General features: G+C 40.8%; 1 protein-coding gene across 16 annotated transcripts in view; it reads left to right on the top strand.

Annotated features, from left to right (window-relative positions):
• N4BP2 (NEDD4 binding protein 2) overlaps positions 1–25,600 on the top strand; it is a 111,608-nt gene that overhangs the window by 63,176 nt on the left and 22,832 nt on the right. For all 16 annotated transcript variants that reach the window (XM_073342227.2, XM_073342224.2, XM_073342225.2 and 13 more), the window contains 7 exons: positions 2,486–2,840; positions 6,911–8,183; positions 10,390–10,514; positions 11,681–11,769; positions 16,058–16,134; positions 17,563–17,718; positions 21,817–24,209. In XM_073342227.2, the coding sequence (XP_073198328.1) occupies positions 2,612–2,840; positions 6,911–8,183; positions 10,390–10,514; positions 11,681–11,769; positions 16,058–16,134; positions 17,563–17,718; positions 21,817–24,209 (4,342 nt within the window). In that variant the 5' untranslated portion in view covers positions 2,486–2,611. The remainder of the gene's footprint in view (positions 1–2,485; positions 2,841–6,910; positions 8,184–10,389; positions 10,515–11,680; positions 11,770–16,057; positions 16,135–17,562; positions 17,719–21,816; positions 24,210–25,600) is intronic.

Genomic DNA, 25,600 nt, shown 5'->3' with positions numbered 1-25,600 from the left:
AAATGTGCCCCCGCCTCGCCAGCTCGCCTCCGCCTGCTCCCCTGAGCGCACCGCTAGTGCTCTGCTTCTCTCTTCTCCCTCCCAGCCTGTTCGTGCAGCAAGCCTGGGAGGGAGGGAGGAGAAGCCGAGCAGCAGCGCACTCGTGGGAGGTGGTGGTGCGGAGGCGAGCTGGGGCGGGGAGTGGTTCCTCTACCCCCCCCCCAGTACTTCCTGCGCTCCCCCACACCCTCGCTCACCTCTGCTACGCCTGCTCCTCTGAACGCATTGCCTCTCCCTCACCTGAGAGGGAGGGGGAGAAGCGGAGCGGCGGCATGTTCAGGGGAGCAGGCGGAGCGGAGGTGAGCTAGGGTGAGGGGTTGGGGAGGGAGCCGCAGGAAGCAATGGGGACGGGGGAAATGCAGCATGCCCAGGGGAGGAGGCGGGGCCAGGGATTTGAGGAAGGGGTTGGAAAAGGGTGGAGTTGGGGCAGGGGTGGGGGGGGCATGAAAAAAAAGCGAGGGCAGCCAAAATTTTTTTTTGCTTGGGGCAGCAAAAATCCTAGAGCTGGCCCTGCCCCCCACTTCTCCACAGAGCCAGGGCTGGGGGCAAGGGGGGAAGAACGACACAACAGGGCTCAGGACGTAGGGAGCTTGCTTGCAGCAGCTGCTGTCTCAACTTGCTGATCTACTTAAAAAGATTAGGGTGGGGTGAGTGTACTTAAAGGGGCAATGCACGTGTCGCTCTCTCTCTCTCTCTCACACGCACACACTCACACACGGTATATGTCTCTGTCTCTCTCTGCCATGCTGTCCTCTCCTCCCTCCATTCATGCTGCCTTGTAGAGTGTGAGGCTACATTAACAATGAGTTAACCCTTGAGGGCTCAGCCAATTGCTAGTTCATCATTTAGCAGTAAGGCATTCCCTGGGAAAATATCCCACCCTCTTCCACCCTCTGACTTCACCACCTCAATCAAGCTTAACAATCGTCATTGCTTTGTATAATATTAAATTGTTAAAAACTTATACTGTGTATTTGTGTGTGTATATATATAATATATAGTCTTTTGTCTGGCAAAAAGAATTCTCCTGGAACCTAACCCTCTTCCCCCCTATTTACATTCATTCTTATGGGGAAATTGGATTTGCTTAACATCGTTTTGCTTAAAGTAGCATTTTCAGGAACATAACTACAACGTTAAGGGAGGAGTTACTGTGGTTTACTTTCAAATGTTTATTTTTCATTGGTGATACTACATTCTGATTCAATGTTGTAGCCAACATGGAAGATATGAAAGCATTTGAAAATATAGCTCCCATTTATTACAAAATTATTATGCATATTGGAAGAAATACTTAATACATAAGTGAATTTTCCTTCGAAAGCTAAGTGTGTTCTGGTTTGGACACCAGCTATAGGAGAACTGTAAGATACTTCTGAAGGCGACTGTTAGATCGTTCACAGAGTTACCTCTTCCATCTCCCTCAGGGTTTCTCAGGCCCATAACCCTGACATCTAGGGAAAAATATGTAAACCACATATGTTTCCAGTTTTATTAACTAAACGAAATAAATAAGCAAAAGTGTAAACAAGTCAGATTAGAATAAAGTGGGTTAATATAAAATTAATCTAATTATCAGGTTAACTAAACCATATCAAATAGAAAATTTAGTAACTGCCTGTACATAGTTCTTTGTAAAGTCGTTAAACTGAATTTATAGTGTTTTCTGCTGCTATCAGTTTGAACACACAACAACAAAACTTTGAAGTTCTGCATTATAAAGAAAAAGCAGCCTCACTGTATACATATACTGGCTATAGATATAGAAAACTAATTGCTTTCCATGTTGGCTTGTTGTAATAATTAGTGTGTACCCAAAGTGCTATTTCATTTTGTTAGCTGAAAGGCAAAGAATTTTTTTTTTAAAAAAGGGCTTCTGTGCTTTTTCACTTCATGCTGTATAAGCACCTGAAAGGCTTTTTACAAGACTTCTTTCTGCCTTTTTTTTTATCTTTAGAAATATCAGGAATGTTAAGTTTAGTCTTTCCTGATTTTACTGGAAGACCTCTGGAAGATCTTGGAGATGTTTATTGTGATCTCTAACACCTTAATAGTGGGAGTGAGGGTGCTACATCTTTAACAAAGGCTACATTTCCCCCAAAAAATGATTGGTCATAGAAATTTAATGTGTTAACAAAAAAAGGGTTTAAAACTGATTAAATAGTCCTTCCCCTTTCACTTGCTTTACTTTCACTTTCTTGGCTCTTGTAATATCATTTCACTAGTTCTTCTGTATAAACAGAACCTGAATGTCTAGTATAAAAATTTAAAAAAATAAAAATAGAAGTTCTTCCTTTCCATCCCCTGAAAAAAAAAGCAAAGCACTCCCCCCCCCCCCCAAAAAAAAATAAAATAAAAAGCTTTCAGACCTTTAAATAGCTAAGAGTTAATGCAGTGGAAATTCAGTTGCCTATTTTTAAGCATTTCTCCATTCTCTTCTTTCTAGGTCTGCTATTGGTAATGGGACCATCGGAGATATGAAAGGTATCTTGCCTTCTTTTTTCTGAACTTGACAAAATTAACGTCATGTGGACAAAATAAAACAGAACGGAAACTTGTTCTGAATAACAGAATGCCAAAGAAAAGGAAAAATCCAGGTGTGAGTCCCTCCAGGAAGATCATGGATTCAGAGAGAATGACTGCTTCTGGTGAAGGACTGGTACCACCTCCAGGAGATGTGTCGGTGTCACGAGCAATTTACAGTGTCAATAAGGAAGAGCTCTTCAACAATATGTCAGAAATGTTTTCTGGCCTGGATCCTAGTGTAGTTTATATGGTGCTGTCTGAATGTGATTTTAAAGGTAAATAAAATGTTTATTATGTTAACAGTTGGATTTCATAGGGAAATTCTGTTCTCAGATAGGCAGTGCAGCTCCCATGGACTTCAGCAGTATTTTAAGAGGTCAGAATTTAACTTTTAATGAATACATGAGTGTGATGGGGGTGTTCACCACACATTAGCCCTGGAGGGGTTAATATAGGCAAGAGGCCAATTAGCCATTGGCTGCTCCTGAAGAGGAGCTAGGATGTGATGAGGTTTAACTGGGGATGAAGCTTACCTGGACAGAAGCAGGTGAGGCTTTTGTAAAGCCAGGAAGCTGGTCACAGATTGCAGTGAGGAAGCCTACAATCATGCTCTCTGATACAAGGGAGCAGAGTAGGAGCCTGTACTAGGAGTGCACTGGGGTTTTCGGTTTTGGGTTTTTGTTTGTACCACAGTGGAGGAGGTGGTGAGAGCTCTGGTGTAAGCGACAGCAGCTCAGTAGGAGGCAACCCAGGCTCAGGCGATGGCGCAACAGTAGTCCATGAGGCTACAGCAGGAAACCAACCAATTATTAATGGGCCAGGCGACCCAAGATGAAGTCCTCCTGCAGGAGATAGTGGACCAGCTGAAGATCCTCACCACCCAGGCCCGGGGGTCTGACAGGACGCGAACCCTGAGGGCCACCGGTTGTCTGCCAAAGATGATGGCAGAGTATGACATAGAGGCATATCTCTCATTTGAAAGGACTGCTTAGCGTGAGGCGTGGCCCCAGGAGCAGAGGGCCAGCATTCTCACCCCTTTTTTGTGTGGAGAGGCCCAGAAGGCCTACTTTGATCTGCCCACCGAGGATGCCACTGACTATTTCCGGCTGAGGGCAGAGATCCTAATACGATCAGGGGTGACGGCAGCGGTATGGGCCCATAGGGTCCAGGAGTGGAAATACAGGGAGAACAAACCTCTGAGGTCCCAACTATTCGATCTCATACACCTTCCTCGGAAGTGGTTATGGCCTGAAGCGTGCAGCCTGGAGGAGATTTTGGAGACTTTGGTCATGGACCATTACATGCAGGGACTGCTGCCAGATCTCCGCAGATGGGTATGCCAGAATGATCCGTCCACCTACGACGAAATGATCACATTGGTGGAAAGACGGATGACAGCCAGGGAATTGACCCAACTACCCAAGGAAGGCCCCTCATGAAGCAAACACTCGACCCCAACCCTGGAGGGTCAGGCGGCCAAACCCCCAGGGAGTCCTAAGTGGAAGAAGAGGAAGACTGAAAACCAGCCGGGAACCCAGAAGGAAGGGAAAGGCCTGGTGGGGGGGGGGGACGACCCTGGGACTAAACCCCCTAACCCACGTGATAGGGGAGTGACTAGAAGCAATTATAAGTGTTACGGGTGCGGGGAGTTGGGGCACATAATGGCCCAATGCCCCAATGTTGTAGAGTCCATGCAGTGTAACCTGTGGGACGGGGCAGACCCATGCAGCCTACTCAATATTGTAGGGGTCGCAGTCACCCCACATAAATATACAAGGCAGGTAAAGTTGAATGTGGTAGAAACCATGGCACTTGTAGACTTGGGGAGTGCTATCACCCTAGTATCGGGTAAATTAGTGAAGCGCAGCCAGTTAATACAAGCTAAGCATATGGGGGTAACCCGTGTCCATGGTACCATTACTTACTACCCCATCATACCAGTGAAAATTGAAATTCAGGGAAATGTCACCGGGGTGAAAGCAGGGGTAGTCCCAAACCTCCCATACCCCGTGCTCATAGGTAGAGATTTCCCCGGGTTTGGAAACTTGCTCCCACCGGAGGGATTGGAGGGAGGGGAGCTCCACGAACTTCGGGAGGCTTCCACGGCAGAATGTCACCTCCCATTTTTTGCAGAAATGTCCCAGGAACTATTCCCTGTCCTGGGGAAAGGCAGGACAAGGGAGCAGAGTAGGAGCCTGTATTAGGAGTGTAGGAAACATTCCAGGGAAGGAGCAGTAAGGGCTGAGAGAATAGACCTGAACTGCTGGTTCAAGGGTCCTTGGATTGGAATCCAGTGCAGAGAGCGGGCCTGGATTCCCCTACAAGCCACTGTGGGAGTGGCACAGTCAGTGCAATGGCTATGAAGACTGCCTGAGACTGTGTGGAGAGATACTGGTGAGACCTTGGAAAGGGAGGACAATTGTGACTTGCCCGGAGGGCTAAGCAATGAAGGAGATGAACTGCAGCTCCTGACCAGTGAGAGAGGGGCCACAGAGCGAGTGACTGTGGCAATAGGCTGAGCAACTGCCGGATGGGGCATGGACGGTGATGAGCTAATTCCCCAGATGAGCCACAAGGAGACTCCACCGAGTGGCGAGTAGCGAACACCCCGTTACAATGAGTCATAATACTTAGGAATTTTATAGCACTTCCCATTAGTGACCAGATAGCAAGTGTGAAAAATTAGGACAATTGGGGGTAGGTAATAGGCGCATATATTACACAACGCCTGGAATATCGGGATTGTCCCTATAAAATTGGGACATCTGGTCCCCCTACTTCCCATGTCAGATTCTCAGATTCATAATGTTTTTGTGATGTTGGTAAGTAGTAATATGTTTTACTTAATTAAGTTAGGTGGCTTGCTGTAAGCCATACAGCAACACAGTGATTGGGAAGAGAACACTGCTTTCCTGACTGACATTTCTGAGCTTTAACCACTACATAAGACTGTCCCACATTCTGTATGGGTGTATGTTACATATCAATTTCTTGTGATTTTACTACGAATACCCACCAAGGGAATTGTCATTTGCCATAATTTTGTTAGATATGTAAAATGTAACAGTTGCATGTTTTATTCAAAAGAATCTATCCACAAAGATAATCCTTTAAAAATAAAAACCAATAACACCCATCCCACCGCAGGACACTTGTGTGACTAACTGAAGGAAGCATGCTTCATAAACAATATGTTAGCAAAGAAACTGGATTTTAGACCAATTATTTGAAGTATTGAAGATTTCCCTTTGCTTGTCTTTAAGTTTGCTCTGTTTGTGCGTGTGTGTGAGAGTATGTGTGCATGTGTGGGTTTTTTTAAAACAACTCCAGTATCTTTCCTGTCCTTCAATATACTCCTTGTTGTGTTTCTCTATACACATTTTGGCTGGATGTGCTTTTCAGATAGGCCTGCCCAAGTACTCTGAGAGAGCAAATAAGATGGAAGGGGGAGAGAAGATTGTTCACAAGAAAAAGTCTGTTTCTCTTCTCAGTAGATTCATTGTGTCATCTTTGGCATGGAGAGGTGGTTTTTGACTATATTTTGTTATCTTCCTCCTGTGAACAGATTCAAAAAGGGAAACTTATCACTTTCACTTTTTTATGGAGTGATAGTTGTGTAATAAACAAGGAGGAAAGGCTAGTCAGATTCTCTAAATTAAAGAGAAGATCTACCTAGCTGTGCTGAAAGAGCTGGACTTTAGGACCCTCCCCCCCCCCCCTTTTTTTTTTTTTTTTTTTTTTTTTTTTAGTGTGCAATTTCTTTCTACATAGTTCTTTGGAATAAACTGGTAAGTTCCAGCTTATTTGAGTCATCTGAAGACTCCCGTGCCCCCTCCCCCGCTTTTTTTTGTCATTAATGCTTTTAACTAGCCCTGACTATAACAAAGAAAGGTTTCTGTGCCTGTCTTTTTTTAATTTGTACTGCTACAATTCTCCTTTTAGTGATTATTTCAATTTATTTAACCCTATTTCTCCTGTGTAGTACAGACTAGAAGCAAGTATTCCAGTTAATCAATCTGTGTAATCTTTTCCTTTGTACCCAGAGTTAAACTTAGCTTCACAGTTTATTTACTTTTTTGCATATTATGGTGGTGTATTGCAGTGTGTGCAGATTCAGTCGGGTCTTGTCCCAGGTGAGCAACATTTGTTGTAAAGGTAGGAGGAAAATATGTTAGCAAATGAATCGGTAAATTTTCTGTTTACTATCTCTGAAATTCAGGGTTTGTTATAAATAATATTTCTTGAATTATAGATTGTAAAAAGTTATTTAAATTGGATTAAAATTAGGCTGGATTGCCTACCATGATCATTTTCTTTGATTTATTTTCTTTATCTTATTTAACAGTTGAAAATGCTATGGATTGTCTGCTAGAACTTTCCACAGCTGCTAAGGGAGTAGCATCTTCAAGAGTCTCAGGTTTTGATTCAATAGCATCATCTCTGTCTCTTGTTAACCAGCAAAGCTCTGTTTCAAATGAAATAGTGGGCGAAAGTTGTGCAAAAGAAGATATTGTGAACTTTAAAGAAGAATCAGTAAAGATCCCATCACCTGATATTCAGCTGACTGAAGAGCTAGATTCCTTGATACAAACTGCTTTTGAGAAATACAGTCTGAGAGACAAATTGTATGATTCCACAAATGACAAAATCACAGGAAAGCAGCCTATGACATCTGACCAGAGTAATTCTAATGGCATTAATGAATTTCCTGAGAGTGAAAAATCCAGTTTAGGGTTTAATGTCCTGTTTTCTCTGCAGCAAGCAGAGACAGAGAATGAGAAATTTGAAAACTTCTCATCTATGTTAATCTCAGAGGGTCGCAAATCTTCTCAGCCAGCTGTAAGTAAATCTAGCATTCAGACAAAGGATAGTTCATTAGTTGACATGGACATTTTTGCACAAGTATCAGTAAGCTCTAGTCTGCCAGAAATTGATACTGACAATGCTCCAGAAGTCATTAAACCAGCAAACTTGGAAGTGGCTTGTAGAAATCGTAATCAATCACAGAATATTGTTTCAGACCATGGAAGTTTGTTTGATGCGTCTAGTCATTTTTTCCAGGGATTTGTAGAAGCTGGTACAACAGCTAGTGGAAATTCCAGCTCAAAATACCTTGAACAACAGGAAGGTGTAATGGCTGTGTGTAGTGGCCAAAAAAGCATTTCTCTCCCTGAAGTGTCTGAATCTCTTGAAGGATCCAGTTTCAAATTGCCACAGCTTGTAGATGTTCAGCAGAGAAGGAATTTACATTTTTCTCCACCACCACAGCAATCTCCACAGCCTCCTTGGAATCCAGTGGCTCCTGTGTTTTATCCATCAAGTGGAAGTCACAGCTTTGTAACTCCAGTAGCTATCAGTCCGGGACAATGGAGACCTCTTGCAGACTACAGGATGCATGGCAAAGGAATGCCTTTTCCTCCTCCAGTGGTTTCACATGTCTGGGATAGCAACGCTTCTCCGAAGGTATGGAGAAATCAAGATGGAATCCAAAAAATGAACCTCTCTCAAGTACACCAACCACCCGTTTGTCCAGTGATGAGGAAAAAGACACATCTTGTAGGTCAAGTACTTGTTCTTCTCAGAGGGGTTCCAGGATCAGGAAAGTCTTTTTTGGCAAGGTAGAACATTTATATTATGTATTTATAAGAGAAATCACTTAACACAGTGGTCCCCAAGCTGAGGTGGGTGGAGGAATGTTTGGTGGGGGCTTGGTGGGTCCCAGGCCAGCCCTCACAGGGGGTGTGGAGGGAGCGCCACCAATCCCCGCTCTGCCCCCTAGCTCCACTCTGGCCCCAGCCACAGGTCTGGCCTTGGTCATCGGCTGCAGCTCCCAGCCATGGACCTGCTCTCAGTTGCAGCCCCTGGCTCGCAGCCCCGACCGGAGCCCTGTGCCCTGTTCCCAGTTAAGGCCCCAGCTGCAGCGCTGGTCCCACTCCTGACCACGACCCCCAGCTCTGACTGTGGCCTGGCGCTGTCTCCCGACCGTGGCTCCCAGAGTGGCACAGACAAAAAAGTTTGGGGACTACTGACTTAGCAGTATTATTGTAGGATTTATTAACAAGAGAAAGCAACAACAAAAAATAGTTTTCTGGTGTTTGCAAATGGCCTCATTTAAGCCCCAATTCATCATAATGTCCACGCTGCACTCAGACATAGTGGACACTGGTAACTGCAGGGAGCTGGGCCAGTTGCATCTCCCTGATCCTTGGCCAGCTGTTGCTGGTGGAGGTTAGAACAATTGGGGGCTACTCTAATGTCTGTCACTGGTGCGAACTCCATAATGGAGCTTATGCGAGCAGAGGATCAGGTTTAATACAGCTCAGCTCCACCTTGCCCCTCCTGTCCCTGTGCCACTTCTGACATGCCCCAACCTCCACATGGCATCAAGGATGGGTTTAGCTGGGAATATGTCAGGTCTGACAGGTTTATAATTGTTGACGTTCCCCCTGGCAGAATTCTGCGGAAATCTCTGGCCTGTTTAAGTTCACTTTAAACCAAATGAGTAGTGCATAGTGAACTTGAGAATCCAGCCCTTTGTTTTCTGGGGAACTCCCAGAAAGCTTTTTGATAGTTAGACTTTTAATATACATATAGTAATCAATTTTAGACTTCTGTAGATGTGTCATACTGCTAGTTATGCAAATAAAACTTTGTGTGGGACTGTTGATGCAGAAGCATATCATTATATACAGATATTTATTTTTCTGTTAGGTTCTATTATTAGGTATTTTTTGAAATTATATTTTTCCCCTTGCGTTTTTTCTGTCAAGTTAGTCTTTAATTTCTTTTCTCTTATTCTGTAGTATGAATTCTTGAAGTGTCTTTCACACTCTTCTTAGATATGTTTTTACTCCAAACTATTATCAATTTCTTTCAATTACTGTAACTGTCCGCTTCCATTAAAAATATTTGAGGGTCCTGTCATCCCCAGCACAATAGTCTCGTGCACAGAATACTTGGGATACATGAGCTGCATGCTCAGTCTTCCAGCAGGGCATGGGGTTCCGCCCCTCCACTGCTGCCTAGAAGGAATAGGGGCATTCTGCTTCCAAAACCTCTGAGTTCCTAGGGTTTGCAGAAGTATTGGACGATCAACATGGAGGCTTTTTCTTTCTCTACCCCATCCTATTCTTCCCTCCAAAACCTCCCCTCTGCTCCTCAGCAGAAGGAACTGGAGGAGCCACATAGCTAGGGTGTTTCTCAGCAGCTGCTTTCATAGAGACCAAATGCCTATAACGTCACCATTAGAGGGTGACAGTTGTATTGTCACCTACCCTCTTCCTGGGGCTGAACCTTCCTTCAGATGCATTTGCTCCCTGTGCCCCTGGGAATGAATCAAGAAGTGTGTGCAGGAGTCAGTAAACCTGTCACTGAGACACATCTACTACTGGTTTGGAGGGTGTACGCCAGGTTTGTGGGTGTCCACAGGTGGATAAACCATGTATAGCACTCTGCACATGGCACAAAGAAATTTTGAAGGTGCCTAAAGCACACTCTCTTTTTCACAGAAAGTGCTAGAGGATCTTTAATATCCATTAAGAGAAGACAAAACTTCAGTTTGAAAGGTCTTGTTCAAAAAATCTGTACACAGTAGACTCCATGAATCTTAATTTTTCTGCAGTGGAAGAAAGTAAGGTTGAGGCAACCCTACTTGCTAGGAATGAAAACTGGTTTTTAGAACGTGAGGTTTAGATCACTAAGCCATTCTCTGTTGTATATCTAATGTAAATCCAAAAGGAGTTAATATTTGGTTCACATATATTGTTGATAAAAGGAGACAAAAATTGGGAAAATGTATTGTTTTGTCTTTGTGATATTTCACAGGACTTTGCTTGAGGATAACCCAAGTGGAATCATTCTTAGTACTGATGATTACTTTTACAAAAACGGACAATATCAATATGATGCAAATTGCTTAGGAGAAGCACATGAGTGGAACAGGAAACGAGGTAAGAACTGTATAGGGGATTAGCTCAACTGCTTTGCGGATTGCTTAAAACTATTATAAAAGCAGGCTTTCCTGTAGTTGTACCACGGGATGAGCTTTAATCCCCTTTTAGAGGTATACATTTTAAATAATATTGACAAAAATAGGATCCTAGACTCCAGAATGGCCTATCTAATGTGCTGTTTGCTAACAAATGTCCAATTCAGCACTGAAGGATTATTTTCTCCTGGAATTATATCAGGGTATATATGTTGCATTAGGTTCTACTTATTGAGTGGTAATCTGTGCTAGCTCTCAGGAGGATTCCTTTCAAGATTAAGATCAATAATCATTATTTGCACTCAGATGCTATCCATGACAGTGGATGTGTTACACATATGGCATCTATCCAGATCTTTTCCCTGCCTTTGAACTAATGTTCCTTATAGAGCACTACATTGACAAAAATTAGGAAACAACCAAAAATAGAGGAAACCAGTAAACAGCGATTTTCACCAACAAAAGATTTTTTTCTGTTTCTCCTGCTGAAACTCTTCACTAAGCAATTATTTTCAAGCTTTTATGTGCTAAATTTTAAATATGATATTTTTGCAGGCGTGTTCTAAACCTATTAGAAATGGGTTTATAGGAAAAGTACACACTTAACAGCAACTCTGGTTGTGCAGGCTACTTTAATACTGCCTTCTGTTGTTTTTTTTTAAAGCAACTGATAAACATTTTGTTATTGTGTGTAAAAACTACACAATTTTTTTTATTTTTCATATTTTATACAGTTTACAGAGTGGACTTTTCTTAAGACTGTTATAAGGCCAAGAATTTTGTATGCAACAAAGAAGTCCACTTGAAGGTGATCATGTAGTTTTTAGTATAATTTACTGATTAGTCATATTGGTGTATTATATATCTGCATTTCCATTTCTTTATTATCATACGTATATTATTTCAATGTGTGCAATACAATGTAATTGCAGGGTTTTATATTTGGAGGGTGGTGAATTTAAATAAAATATGTGCTTGAGTGGCAGAGAAATCAGACTCCAAAAATAGTTATTTTGGCAACTGGTTAAACATGGTGTCTTTTAAAAGATTAAAATTAACATTAGATGTCGATTTTTATTATCAAGAAATTAACCACACCTCGCTCTTCTGTATGCGTTTGTGTTTCAGCTAAAGAAGCCTTTGAAAAGAGAATCTCTCCTATAATAATAGACAACACAAACGTACAGGCATGGGAGATGAAGCCTTATGTTGCTTTGGTTAGTATGATGATTTGAGCAATGTGCAAAGAGATTGGTAACTGACCTGAGAACATTTTAAAGAGCGGTTATGGGGCTCAGTCCAGCTTCTGTTTGAGTTCAGCAGGAGTTGGATCAAGCACACAATTAAAAAAAAGTGTAAAAACGGTACCATGTCATTAAATATTCTGCTTTGTGTAGGTCTGAGTGTTTTATCTGCTTATTTTACTGACAAATTCAAGTGTTTTGTACCCCAGAGCAAATACACATTTTGAAGAGTAAGCTGGATTCTGTTCTTCCTTATGCATAATCAATAACACTGTTAGCTAGTTTTTCTTACTGCTCAGATTAGCTGAGTACCAACAATGGGGTTGGTGATGCTCTACAGAAAGCCAAGAATACAGTCCCTGCCTCATCCTAATTTTGACATCCAGTGTAATTCAGTGACACAAGCACCAAATGATAGATGGAGGCCTAACTTTCTTTTATTTGCTGGACTACCGTTGATAAGTTTCACATAAGAAGTGTGTCTTAAATACTGATTTGAAGATCAAATTGTCCTGTAGTGTTATATTTTATTTAGCTGAAATATTTGAAAATAAATATACTCTACAACTGGAAATCCCACTAAAGTGTTTAAGTAGCAATATTACAGGGTTTTATTAGGATACAGGTGAGCCTATTTGTAAAGCTTTTCATATCTTCTGTAAGCAGTTATGAAATACTGTTAGTTCAGTTGAAGGCTGCCTAGATGAATCAATTTGTATTGAGTATATGACTCATATTTAGTTCGTCAAAATAATGCTGCTGTAATGTTTGTTAGTGATACATTTTTCTTGTAATATTGTCTTTTCTTCATCTTCTGATCATTTCGCTCCCAATTCTGTGAGGCCCTTAGTGCAAGTAATGCCTATTGGAATACATCCTCGGCTGGTATAAGTTGTCATAGCTCCATTGTGGAGCTTTGACAACAGATGTCATCTGAAGATCTGTTCCATTGACTTCAGTGCAAGTTGAGGAATCTTGGCCCTTTGAAGCAATGGTATCTTAAGGCTTGTCTGCACTTAAAATGCTACAGCCACACCACTGTAGCGCTTCAGTGTAGACACCACCTATCCTGATGGGAGGGATACTCCCACTGGTGTGGGTAATCCACCTTTCTGAGAGGCATCGCTAGATTCACGGAAGAATTCTTCTGTTGACCTAGTGCTGTTTACATGGAGACTTAGGTTGGCTTAACTACACTGGTTAGAGCTGTGGATGTTTCCTGAGCAGCGTAATTATGCCGACCTAATTTGCTAGTGTAGACCGGGCTTTAGGAATGGCAGAAATTCACAGTACTCTTCTGGTCCTTCTATATTTGGAGCCCAATTCTGAATGCTTAGGTCAATAATTTCAAACCGGTATGCATTTTTAGGCTTTTAACAAAAAGTGGTCTTTTTTTTTTTTAAAGGGTGCTATGCATGTGGAACACGCTGTGACGGGTTGGGTCACAGAAACTCCCTCAAGACTGTCACTAGATGTGCTGGGATACCACTGAGAACAAACCCCCCTGCCAGAAGAGGCTTCCCTCCACTCCTGTCTTGCTGAGTTAGACACTTCAGTCAGCTTCAGCACAGACCCAGAGGTTGGGCCACACCTCTTTGCAGTTCACTGAAATTGAGATCCACTCAGCTCAGGGGCTTCTTGGTTAACAGGGACTTTCCCAGCACCCAGTATTCAGTCTTTCTGGGAGCCTAAACCCCGAATAAATCCGTTATACTCTGTATAAAGCTTATACAGGGTAAACTCATAAATTGTCTGCCCTCTCTAACACTGATAGAGAGATACGCACAGCAGTTTGCTCCTCCGGGTATTAATTACTTACTCTGGATTAGTTAATAAGCAAAAGTGATTTTATTAAGTATAAAAACTAGGATTTAAGTGGTTCCAAGTAATGACAGACGGAACAAAGTAAGTCACCAAGCAAAATAAAACAAAACACGCAAGTCTAAGCGTAATACAGTAGGACACTGAATACAGGTAAATCTCACCTTCAGAGATGTTCCAGTGAGCTTCTTTCACAGACTAGACTCCTTCCTAGTCTGGGCCCAATCCTTTTCAGACCAATGTTGTGGCTTATGGCGTGGGCCCAGCAATCACTCACACCCCTGTAGTTACAATCCTTTGTTCCAGTTTCTTTCTGTAATCTCTTTGGGGTGGAGAGGTTATCTCTTGAGCCATTTGAAGATCAAATGGAGAGGCTTCCAGGGCCTTTTATATTCTCTCTCGGGGGTGGAAACCCCTTCGTTTTTCTGTTCAAAATCACAGCTAGAAGATGGAGTTTGTAGCCACCTGGGCAAGTCACATGTCCATAAATGATTCAGCTTTTTGAAGGCTGATGCCATTGTTAACATGTTAGTTTGAATGTTCCCAGGAAAGCTCAATTCTGGATTGGCATCTCCCGAAGTCCATTGTCCGTTAAGTGTTTCTTGATTGGGCACTTACTCAGAATAGTCCTTTCTCAAGAAGCTGACCAAGTGCTTCACTGAAGCTACTTAGAATCAAACACATTGAGATACAAGTACATAGCCAATATTCATAACTTCCAATACAAAAATGATACACACATACAGACAGCATAATCATAACTAGCAAATTACAACCTTTCCATAGACACCTTACTTGACCTCCTTTGTACAAGATTTGATTCAACTATAGGACCTTGGTTGCAACAGTGATCTATATGGTCACAGTTCACGTCAATAACATCACACATGCATTTTACTTCTTAGATTTTATTTAATTTTTAAAGTAACTTAACTTACTGAACCATTTTACAGGATCCAGTACTAGAGCTGGTCAGGAATTTTCAAACCGAACATTTTATGGGGAGGTTTCTCAGATCCAGGATAGATATTCTGATTAAAACTTTCTTATTTTCCATTGTCCATTCATCACTATGTTTGGTAAGATACTTTATATTTAAAAGGTACTTTCAAATCCTTATATTAAGGAAGCTCACTTATGCTTGTTAAAAAGAATACCAAGGACTGGAAATGGTCTCTTTGTTTGGATCTCCCACTTGTGATATGGCATTGAAGCCTAGTTTTAAAAGTCGTCCATGTCAGTATTGTGAACAAACCAAACCAAACCCTCAAATTAGAACTAATTGTCAACTTTGTTGGCAGCCTCAGCCAAGAGACTGAGAGTTGAATTGGGATGAGGATTGATCTACTTTCTTACCCCAAGAGGTTTTCATCCTAGTCTGGGTTTAGGCACATCAGTGGGAAAGTGTTAGAATCTTCTGCTGCCACTTCCTGTATTATAACTGGTTTTGTTGATAAATAGAGGACTTAACTCAGCAGTACTGTCAGGTTGGTACTTTTCAGCACAGTAAATTAACTTAAAAAATAAAAATAGGTCTCCTCGGGATTTAATGCCCTTGTAGATATGAAAGCACTTCTTTGCTCAAAAGATATTAACACAGGATTGAAGTGGTTAGTAAAAAATATTCTACCTTAGCTGCATAGAATCATAGAAATGTTGAGCTGGAAGGGACCTTGAGAGGTCATCAAGTCCAGCCCTCGGCATGTGTGATGGACAGGTGAAAGGTGGGACTTGTTCAATATTTAGATTATTTTTATGAATGGGGTCTAATTTTATACCTGGTCATAGCTACAGTGTTAATTGTGGAAGGTTTTAAAAAAGTACTTTTGAGTGCCATCAGTTCATGGCTATCTTCTTGGTAGTGTTGCATACTTCATGAAAGTATAAGGAAAATACTTTAAGTTCTGTTTCCAGGAAAGTGCTTTGGTGTGTCTCCAGGACAATAGGAATGGTCCTGAAGATAGGAATGGGGGACAATCATCTCCAAAGTGATTTCTCTTGGCTAGATTTAAAGCAGATTTGTTTTTGCCTTGAGAAGATACCACATAGTATTCTAGAAGGAGAAAAAGCTCCATGCTTGCAGCTAACGGAAATAAGAAAAGGTTGAAAAAAGGGAAAGAAATGGTTCTTAAAATAGTGAGATTTTTCAGAATGTTGCTTGGACAAAACTAAATTAGCTCTGTCACGTAGAGACTGTGGTTGAGATGTGAGATACATTTCATTAATTTTAAAGGAAGATATGTATCTAAGTAACCTAGACTGCTTTGAAAAATCCCTATCTGTGTAACCATAAATGAAGGCTGATACATGGTTAGTGTATTTTTGGAGTGTTTAACTTGTTTTGTAAAATGGGAACCTGATATGTGTCTGTCTTGTACATTGTGTGCTCTTTCATGGAAATATGACATCACTGATGTATTTTGTATTTATTTTTATTCAGTCTCAGCAGTACAAATACAAAGTTATGTTCCGAGAGCCTGATACTTGGTGGAAGTTTAAACCAAAAGAGCTTGAAAGGTAAAAATATTGTAGAAGATATTGAAGTAAGCTGCTTCATCCTTCATTTATCGTCTTTAAAATAACTTTTTTTTACCTTGACAATGGCCATTGAGGCTCCAAAACATCAGTAAGCCCCTTGTTAACAATTAAATAAACACCTGATTAACTTTTTATTTTAACTGTTCTGCTTACAACTTTATTATGTCTGTGTTGGGTTTGAGAAATTCCTTTAATCATTTTGTTTATTTTTATATCCAGTTTCAAAATAAATTAGCTTGCAGCCAGAAAGGCACCTTTGTCATTTATATGACACTTTAAATCTTCAAAAAGAAAAGGAGTACTTGTGGCACCTTAAAGACTAACACATTTATTTGAGCATGAGCTTTCGTGAGCTGGAAGTGAGCTGTAGCTCACGAAAGCTTATGCTCAAATAAATGTGTTAGTCTCTAAGGTGCCACAAGTACTCCTTGTCTTTTTGTGAATACAGACTAACATGGCTGCTACTCTGAAACCTTTAAATCTTCAGAAAGCTGTGCAAATGTATATTCATCCCTAAAATATCTCTTGGAAATCCAGGCACAATGATAGATCCAGTAGGACCCCTGGAAAGCATCCAGGGTTTGTCTCATCATATTGGGTCTGTCCTTGCATTGAGGTGATCTATTCCGCTGTTGGCTGTCCTGATTCCAAGTGTCCCTCCTACCTTATGCACTAGAGTAGCAGTCACTTCTTCATGTGAGCAGAACAAGCTCCTGGAGACAAGCTCTGTTGAACCACCAGTGGAAGCTTGGTTACAACTTTTCCTAGGCATTACCATCTGGGTTGAACACATAGCTAATGCAGCTCTCAGATGGTGGGTGCTTATGGGGATCCTTCTGGAACAGCTGTGAGTTGATTTCCTTCCATGGAGTGGTGGGTACCACCATTTCTTGCTGCTAGGGCTTACTTGGGGTTTTCTCCCCTCCCCTCAACCCCTTTTCCCCTCTGCTTGCCACACTGGCCAGGATTTACATACCCTAGCTCAGGCCACTGCCAAGCAAATTGTTTTCTGAGACGTAACAAAGTCAGTGCAAAATCCTACTCAGAGGGATAAGATACACTGACAAATGGCTAGAAGCGGGGAGATCAGAGTAGGCAAATATGTTTTCTTCCCACTCTGAGAAGTTCTCAACTGAGTATAGCCTACAGGAATAGGACTGAGTGCCAGAATCTCCTTTATGCAGTTTGACTCCCTGCCTGCCTAACAGAAGGTGAAACACCCAGCATCTGGTTTACAACATCCCAGAGAGCAGTTTAAGAAAAAAATATTTTAGCCTAATTCTTAGGTTTAATATTAAGCAAAACTAGAAATATAACAGCATAAAGAGAAACGATTCCATCTTTCAATCTGTTTTGTTTGAATATTAAAATCTGGAATGTTACTTTTTTTTATCTTTTAATCTCTAGGCGAAACATTCATGGTGTATCTAAAGAAAAGATAAAAAGAATGTTGGAGCGATATGAACGTTGCCTTACTGTTAACTCAATCTTGAATTCTACTGTCCCAGACAAATCAGAAAATGCTGATTGGAATGAAGATCTTTGTCAGGGGGAAGGTTACGGGTAAGACGTACTTGCTCTATATGCCTAAATAAAAAACTTTGTTACACAATTCCAATCTTAACTTTTTTTTTTAACAGTGAAGGCTGGCTAACTCCTCCTAACCCAGAACTGTTCAAACCCCCAACCCAAAAAAACCCCAGTTTAATAAAAATTTAGTGTTTTTTATATTTACAAGGTTAAGAATTTTATACGTGAACAGTTAAGGGAATCAGCTGTTTCTCCATTTCTATATGATATACAATTAGTCCACTAGATTATTGCTGTCCACCAACCTTAACTTTTTCCTCTTGTTTTCTTCTGTACTGGAAATATACTACTGGGTGTACAGTATAGATTTTTATATACTAACTATTAAATGTGTACTAAAGTTTTTAAAAGGAGTATAATCCTATATATATGTAAATACCCTAGGTCTGCATTTTGTACTTATAGAGTGGGGTGTTGGTGGAGTAGATGATTTTTATGGCTAGGATTGGAGTGATTGATCTGTTTGGTATTATGGAATATATTTATTATATTGAGGATTATATGAGTATATGTATACTGAGAGTATATTCCCAACCGTATTTTGTAAGCAGTTAGCATCTGTGGCCTTTTGTAGTGGATAATGTAGAATGTGTTTATAGTATCTTGGAAATGTTTCAGAGTAACAGCCGTGTTAGTCTGTATTCGCAAAAAGAAAAGGAGTACTTGTGGCACCTTAGAGACTAACCAATTTATTTGAGCATAAGCTTTCGTGAGCTACAGCTCACTTCATCGGATGCACACCGTGGAAACTGCAGCAGACTTTATATATACACAGAGAATATGAAACAATACCTCCTCCCACCCCACTGTCCTGCTGGTAATAGCTTATCTAAAGTGATCATCAGGTGGGCCATTTCCAGCACAAATCCAGGGTTTTCTCACCCTCCACCCCCTGTGGGGTGGAGGGTGAGAAAACCCTGGATTTGTGCTGGAAATGGCCCACCTGATGATCACTTTAGATAAGCTATTACCAGCAGGACAGTGGGGTGGGAGGAGGTATTGTTTCATATTCTCTGTGTATATATAAAGTCTGCTGCAGTTTCCACGGTGTGCATCCGATGAAGTGAGCTGTAGCTCACGAAAGCTTATGCTCAAATAAATTGGTTAGTCTCTAAGGTGCCACAAGTACTCCTTTTCTTTTATCTTGGAAATGGATCCCTTAAATAGAATAATAGAACTGTAGTGTTGGAAGGGTCTTTGACAAGTCATCTACTCCAGCCCCCTATGCTGAGGTAGGACAAAGTAAACATAGACCATCCCTGACAGGTGTTTGTCCAACCTCTTATTAAAAACCTCCAGTGATGGGGAATCCACAACCTCCCTTGGAGGCCTATTGCAGATCTTAACTACCCTTCTAGTGAGAAAGTTTTCCCTAATATTTAACCTGAATCTACCTTACTGCAGATTAAGCCTATTACTTCTTGTCCCTCCTTCAGTGGGCATAGAGAACAATTGATCATTGTTCTCTTTGTAACAGACTGTAACACATTGGAAGACTGTTATCAGGTCACCTTCAGTCATCTTTTGTCAAGAATAAACATGCCCAGTTTTTTTTAACCTTTCCTCATAAATCAGGTTTTCTAAACTTTTTATCGTTTTTGTTGTTGTCTTCTGGACTCTCTAATTTGTCCACATCTTTCCTTAAAGTGTGGGGCCCAGAATTGGACATAGTACTCAGCTATGGCCTCATGAGTGCCGAATAGAGCAGGACAATTACCTCCTGTGTCTTACGTACGACACTCCTGTTAATACACCCCAAAATGATATTAGCCTTTTTTGAAACTGCATTACATCATTGACTCATATTCAGTTTATAATCCTTTATAACCCCCAGATCCTTTTTAGCAGTACTACTGCCTAGGCAGTTATTCCCCAATTTATAGTTTTGCATTTGATTTTTCCTCCTTAAGTGTACTACTTTGTACTTATCTTTATTAAATTTCATCTTGTTGAATTCAGAACAATTCTAAATTTTGTCGAGGTCATTTTGAATCATAGTTCTGTCCTCCAAATTACTTGTATCCCCTCCCAGTTTGGTATCATCAGCTAATTTTATAAGCATATCTTCTACTCTGTCATCCAAATCATTAATGAAATGTGGAATAGTACTAGACCCAGGACTGACCTTTGCAGGATCCCACTACGTATGTCCTCCCGTTTTAACAACAAACTGTTGTGACAAGGTTGGGCCAGATGGCTACAGGAGAGTGATAGAAGGCAGATATATTAGCCCCAGATTAAGCAGGTACCTTTTCTCTGAGTAAGGTAACGGGTGGTTCCAGAACAATTAGGAATTTGCTGGAACCATTTAAGGCAGGCAGGCTAATTAGGACACCTGGAGCCAATTAAGAAGCTGCTAGAATCCATTAAGACAGGCAGGCTAATCAGGGTACCTGATTTAAAATGGACCTCACTTCAATGAGTGAGGGGCGTGCAAGGAGCTGAGAGTTAGAGGGCATGCTGCTGGAGAACTAAGGCGTACAAATGCTATCTGGCATCAGGAGGAAGGGCCTGTGGTGAGGATACAGAAGGTGTTGGGAGGAGGTCATGGGGTAGTAGCCCAGGGAGTTGTAGCTGTCACACAGGTGTTACACGAAACACTGTGGACAGCTGTGATCCACAGGGCCCTGGGCTGGAACCTGAAGTAGAGGGTGGGCCCGGGTTCCTCCTATCCCTCCAACTCCCTACTGGATACAGGAGGAGTTGACCTGGACTGTGGGTCCCACCAGTGGGGAAGGTCCCTGGCCAGTCCCCCGACCCACTAGGGTGGATCAGCAGAGACTGTGGGGATTGTTCTCCTTCCTTTTCCCCATGCTGGCCAGTGATGAGGTTAGCTGAGTGAATGGCAGGTTTGAGCCACTAGCAAAAGTGGCCAAACTGAGGGCTGCCGTGAATCTCTGAGGTGAGCAAAACATCCAGTAAGCGCAGGACCCACCAAAGCAGAGGAGGAACTTTGTCACAGTATCTACTCTTTGAGACAGGCTTTCACCGAATTATGCATCCACCTTATAGTAATTCCATCTAGACCGCATTTCTCTAGTTTGCTTATGAGCAGGGATCCTAGAAATCCGTTTGCCATGGAAAAATTCAGAATTTGCATTTTTATACAGAATCTTTATTTTTTCACAAAATGTAAAAACTAAAATCATATACAATAGAACTCTGTTTATCCGAGCCTCCATTATCTGTCTCTCTGTATTAACTAAACTAGGATTTGACAGCCTGAGCCCCAGGCAGTGAGAGCCCTGTCTGTCAGCCCTGCCGCTCTCTGGATTATCCGAATTTTTGATTATCCAGTCTTTAGCCTGTTCTTTCCCTGTTTTGACTTGCATTCCTTTCACCTTGTTAACATTAATTGTGTTGAGTGATAATAAATGGGATTTCATTTTAATTGAGTTATTTATTATTTTGACTTTTTGCGTACATTTCTGTACAAATTAGGGGGTACTGTTAAAGTCGGGTGGGCTGTGAAAATTAAATGGAATTACAATGGATTGTAAAACATCATATGGCAATGGGGACCTGGCTAAAACCCTTACCTGTTAATTTCTAGAGTTTTTATTGAACATCTGAGTTTGGGAAAGCTATGAAACTCATGATATTTGAACATAGTCACCATATCTGTTGCAAAGGTGGGAATATTATCCAGGCTAGTGCTCCTGTTGGAAACTGCAGGTTGGGGTAGAGGGAGATAGACTAATGGAAAGAGAAAAATGTAATCCCTATTTGGAATCAAGGAGGGGCCCTTATCAAGTGAAAATCTGTGCTGTTTTTTTTTTATTCGTGGGGAGTGTTCAGATTTGAGCTAGTTCTTTTTAACCTGTGTTCCTCTCCCTAGATTTCATGGGTTGGGAGCATGTGAACATTTTATATATCTCTCAGGTCAATGATTGTATAGTATCCAAAACTAAAATATGGGATCCTGGTTTAAAGAGCTTATGAGCTTTAATTTAAATTTATTTAGTACCCAATCCAGAATAGAGGTTTGTAGGGAAGTGGGGTTAGCTTGTTAGTTTTTTTTTTCTTTTAAGTTTTCTTTAAATGTCTTCTGTTTAATTATTTGTCTTACAGGCAAAAAGAGGTACATGCTTACGTGAAAGAAGAGAGACTTTTTGCTTCAGCTTTGAAGCTTCCTGAATTAGCTGAAGAGGAGAAACATGTATCTGCTATATCTTCAGCACTAGAAAATAATAATTTAGGTGATAAATATTTTCGAAAAGAAGAGGAGGAAATTGAAAATAATTTAAGAGAACACGTTTCTGAGAATAGCATTATTCAAGGTGGTGTGGATATTAGTTTATCAGATTATGAAGAAAAGGAAGTGCCTTTGGGGGAAAAAGCTGTAAAGAGAGAAGAAATATATAGAATTACTGAAACAGAAACTAGTAAAACTGATGAGGTGAAATCTGAAGAAACCACACACTTGCATATCTGTTCTTGTGAACATATTCAAGAACATAGTGACAAGATTGTGGAAGTTCAAACTGAAAAAGATCAGTACAATGAAATTGCAGTAGAACCAGTATTAACACGTGAAAGGAACATTATGAAACAAAATGATTCATCTTTGGATGTATCAGTGAGGCCAGAATTATTAAACTTTCTGGGTGACTGGCCTGTAGAACAAACAATCGGGCAGAGAACCAAAAGAACTAGAAGAATAGACAAATCTTCTATGAAGAGTGATAAAGAGGATAAAGCAACCAGCCAGCATCTTCTTGATTCACACAAGGCACAAGTGGACCTGGCAGATATTCAGCAGGAAGTACTACCTGATGAAAAAAGACAGGGGGAAGAAAATTTAGCCTCTGACTCTTTTTGTGTTCTTGGTGCAGATACAGTTACCCCAGAATTGCAAATGGTGGGAGACTGGCCTGTTATGAGCTCTTTACGGCAGAGGCAACATAGATCAAGGAGAATATCAAAGAGAAGTCTAAGTGAATCTGATGAAGCTGGAAATAATAAATGTGATATACACAAAAATGTTCTTGACCCAGTGGATGTGCTTCATGGAACATCTGTGAGCACTGAAGAGCTACAGGAGACAGAGAAATCAAATTTTCAAGAACCTGAAAGAGTAGCTAGTGAAAGTATCAGTGAGAAAAAGCCCAAACAAAATAAAAGAACACGGAAGCATCATAAATTAGCCCTCACATTTACCAACAGCAGTGTGGCCCTCTCCAAACCAGAAGAACGGTTGTCTACACTTAATTTGCTGGAAGAGAAACCTAAAAAACACATATGTAAACAACCAAGCAGGTATTCACAGACTGAGCCACAGGATTTCGCGCTCTTATGGAGATTAGAAAAGAAAATTATTACTTCTGAGAATATTATTTCCGAGAATACCAAAGTATTACATGGCAGATTAGAAGCGTTCAGACCAAAAGACATGGATGCTGCTTCAAGTTCTCAAGAAAAAATCCCCTATAGAGTTATGTATGATAAAAGCACGTATGTAGAAGAAAGTGAACTTATCAGTATTGATGAATCTGAAAATCTGAATGTTCTTTGTAAGCTGTTTGGGTCCTTTTCATTTGATGCATTGAAGGACTTATATGAAAGATGTAACAAGGACATTGTCTGGGCCACAGGCCTGCTATTGGATTCTGATGAAAAGTTGTGTAAAGGCGAAGACATTGAATGCTTGCAGGAGGCAGGAACTGAGCTAGGTACCCCAGACCTTGAATTCAAGGCAAATACAAACTATAGAGAGAATCTTAAAAATTCTGAACAAACCAGCCAAATAATTATGACTGATGGTATCACTCAACTTTCAGAAAACAATTTATCAGTGTGTTATGCAGAGAGTGAAACTACAGACATACTTGAGACAGATGCTAAAATATCTGACTCACTAACAAGACTTCCACCGAGTGCTTCCATAAAACTCAAAAATACCAATGATATTGCTCCCAGAACTCAGGCACAAGATACAGGAACAGATATCATTGAGCAATCTGTTTCAGACACACAGAAAATAAACTCAAAGGTGATGAGCCTTGTTAATGAAACAGAAGAAAAACCAGTGGTGTCTCAGTTTGATGTGGGCTTATGTCTACCTGTGACTTTCCCTAAGGAGTTTAACACTGCTCCAATCATTTTGAAACCCAAATTAAATAAGGAGATAGACAATAAACTTTCAGAAACATATCAAGAGAGTTCCAAAGTAAATAATATGATTCTTCCGTTACTGCAAATGGATCAAGCACCTTTGAAGAGCTATGCAAGTGATGAAGAAGAACTGGAAACCTATAAAGAAACTCAGGGGAATCCTATGATATCAATTGGAGGTGATGGGGAAGAAAGCAAACCTTCTAATATGGATGAAGATAGAACCAAGTTATTGAACCCTAGTTCATTATCCTCAGGATCCATAAATATAAATTGCCTAGAATTGGCATTACCTCCTGAACTAGCCCTTCAGCTGAAAGAAATATTTGGACCAGTTGGCATTGACTCAGGTAAGGACATGAAAAATTATTAATACAAATACATATGTAATGTAGTTCTTTTTTTAAAACTATTTTAATTTATTTATTTATGCTTACTTTTGAATTCCTCATGATATTGTGGTGCTATTCAAAGGCTCTTGTTCATTTAAAAACTGAACTGAACCAGAACATTACATAAAATATAGCAGCAAAGATAGCTATCATTCCTTTTAAATTTTTTGTCTCTGCCCACATATATATTTGAAGAGTATCACAAGAAAATATTTCCACTTGTCTGGCTTGGAGCAGAACCTACTTTCTGTTTCCCCAGGATGGAGAGGTAGATAATGATGAGGAAAAATTTTGATTGGTTGGGAAAAGGAAGAGAGAGAGAGAACCTTTGACAGGACAAGTAAATGGGGAAGGGAGATGCCAAATTAGAAATGAAAGAAAGAGAGAAAATAATATAAAACATTTTTTTAAGTGAAAAATTGGTCTGAGAAAAAACGTGCATTGAAAACACCTGAAGATGCATCAAGATCTAGAATTAAAAGGGGAGAGATCAAGAGAAAATGGAAAGAAAGAAAGAAAAAACAAAATAATCATCAAACACACAAAGTCCACTGGGGACTGTTGTGCCGGCCAGAGTGACCATGGTTGGTGGTATCACATCAGGCGTTGTTTAGTGAAGTTCTCAGATCTGGCTCAATCCTGCAAATCACAAATCTCTAGGGTGGCCCCGCTAGTAGGGTCAGAGCCTTCATCCCTTCGTGGGATCATGGAGAGTTTGAGAACATGTATCTATCCTGGCAACATGGCTGAAGAGCATGCAGCACCACTTTTGAATGTAATGGGGGGGTTGAAGAAAAGTCAGATCTTTATGAGACTCTGACATTTGGCACAATATCAAACCATTTTTTATGCTCAGGATTTGGTGCTGACTGTGCAAATGGAATGCCTCTAGCCACTCCAGGTCTGCCTGTAAGAGGGTCCAGGTTTCTGACCCGTATAGCAATACGGTAGTACACAGGTTTGATTGATCTTGAACTTGGTTTGAAAAAACAAAACGAGGTTTAGTAATCTTTGAAATGATTTTTCATAAAGTTTAGAAACTTTGATATAACATTTTGAATCTATAATTTATTGATGTGTTTGGCTGTGAGCAAAAAAAAAAAAAGACTTTTTCTTGGGTTGGGGTAAAAAGGGGGAGCGCGGTGTTACTATTTCTCAGACCTGTCCCCTTTCTTTGCATGCTCTATATCACCCTCCTTTTCTTTTTGAGAAACTGACAGGTGTGCTAGTATCACTTAGGTGTGCCGGGGAAAGATTACATTATGCTGCTACCATAATCACTCTTGCTGTCTGGATTAGTGTAGAAAGGTTTCTTGGCTTTTATGCTTCCTAGGGAGGATGCTTCTCTA

This window comes from Lepidochelys kempii, chromosome 4 (assembly GCF_965140285.1).
Source record: "Lepidochelys kempii isolate rLepKem1 chromosome 4, rLepKem1.hap1, whole genome shotgun sequence".
NCBI classification, from domain to species: Eukaryota; Metazoa; Chordata; order Testudines; family Cheloniidae; genus Lepidochelys; species Lepidochelys kempii.
The sequence above is the reverse complement of the archived record's forward strand: the minus strand, read 5'-3'. Positions and strand labels throughout refer to the sequence as shown.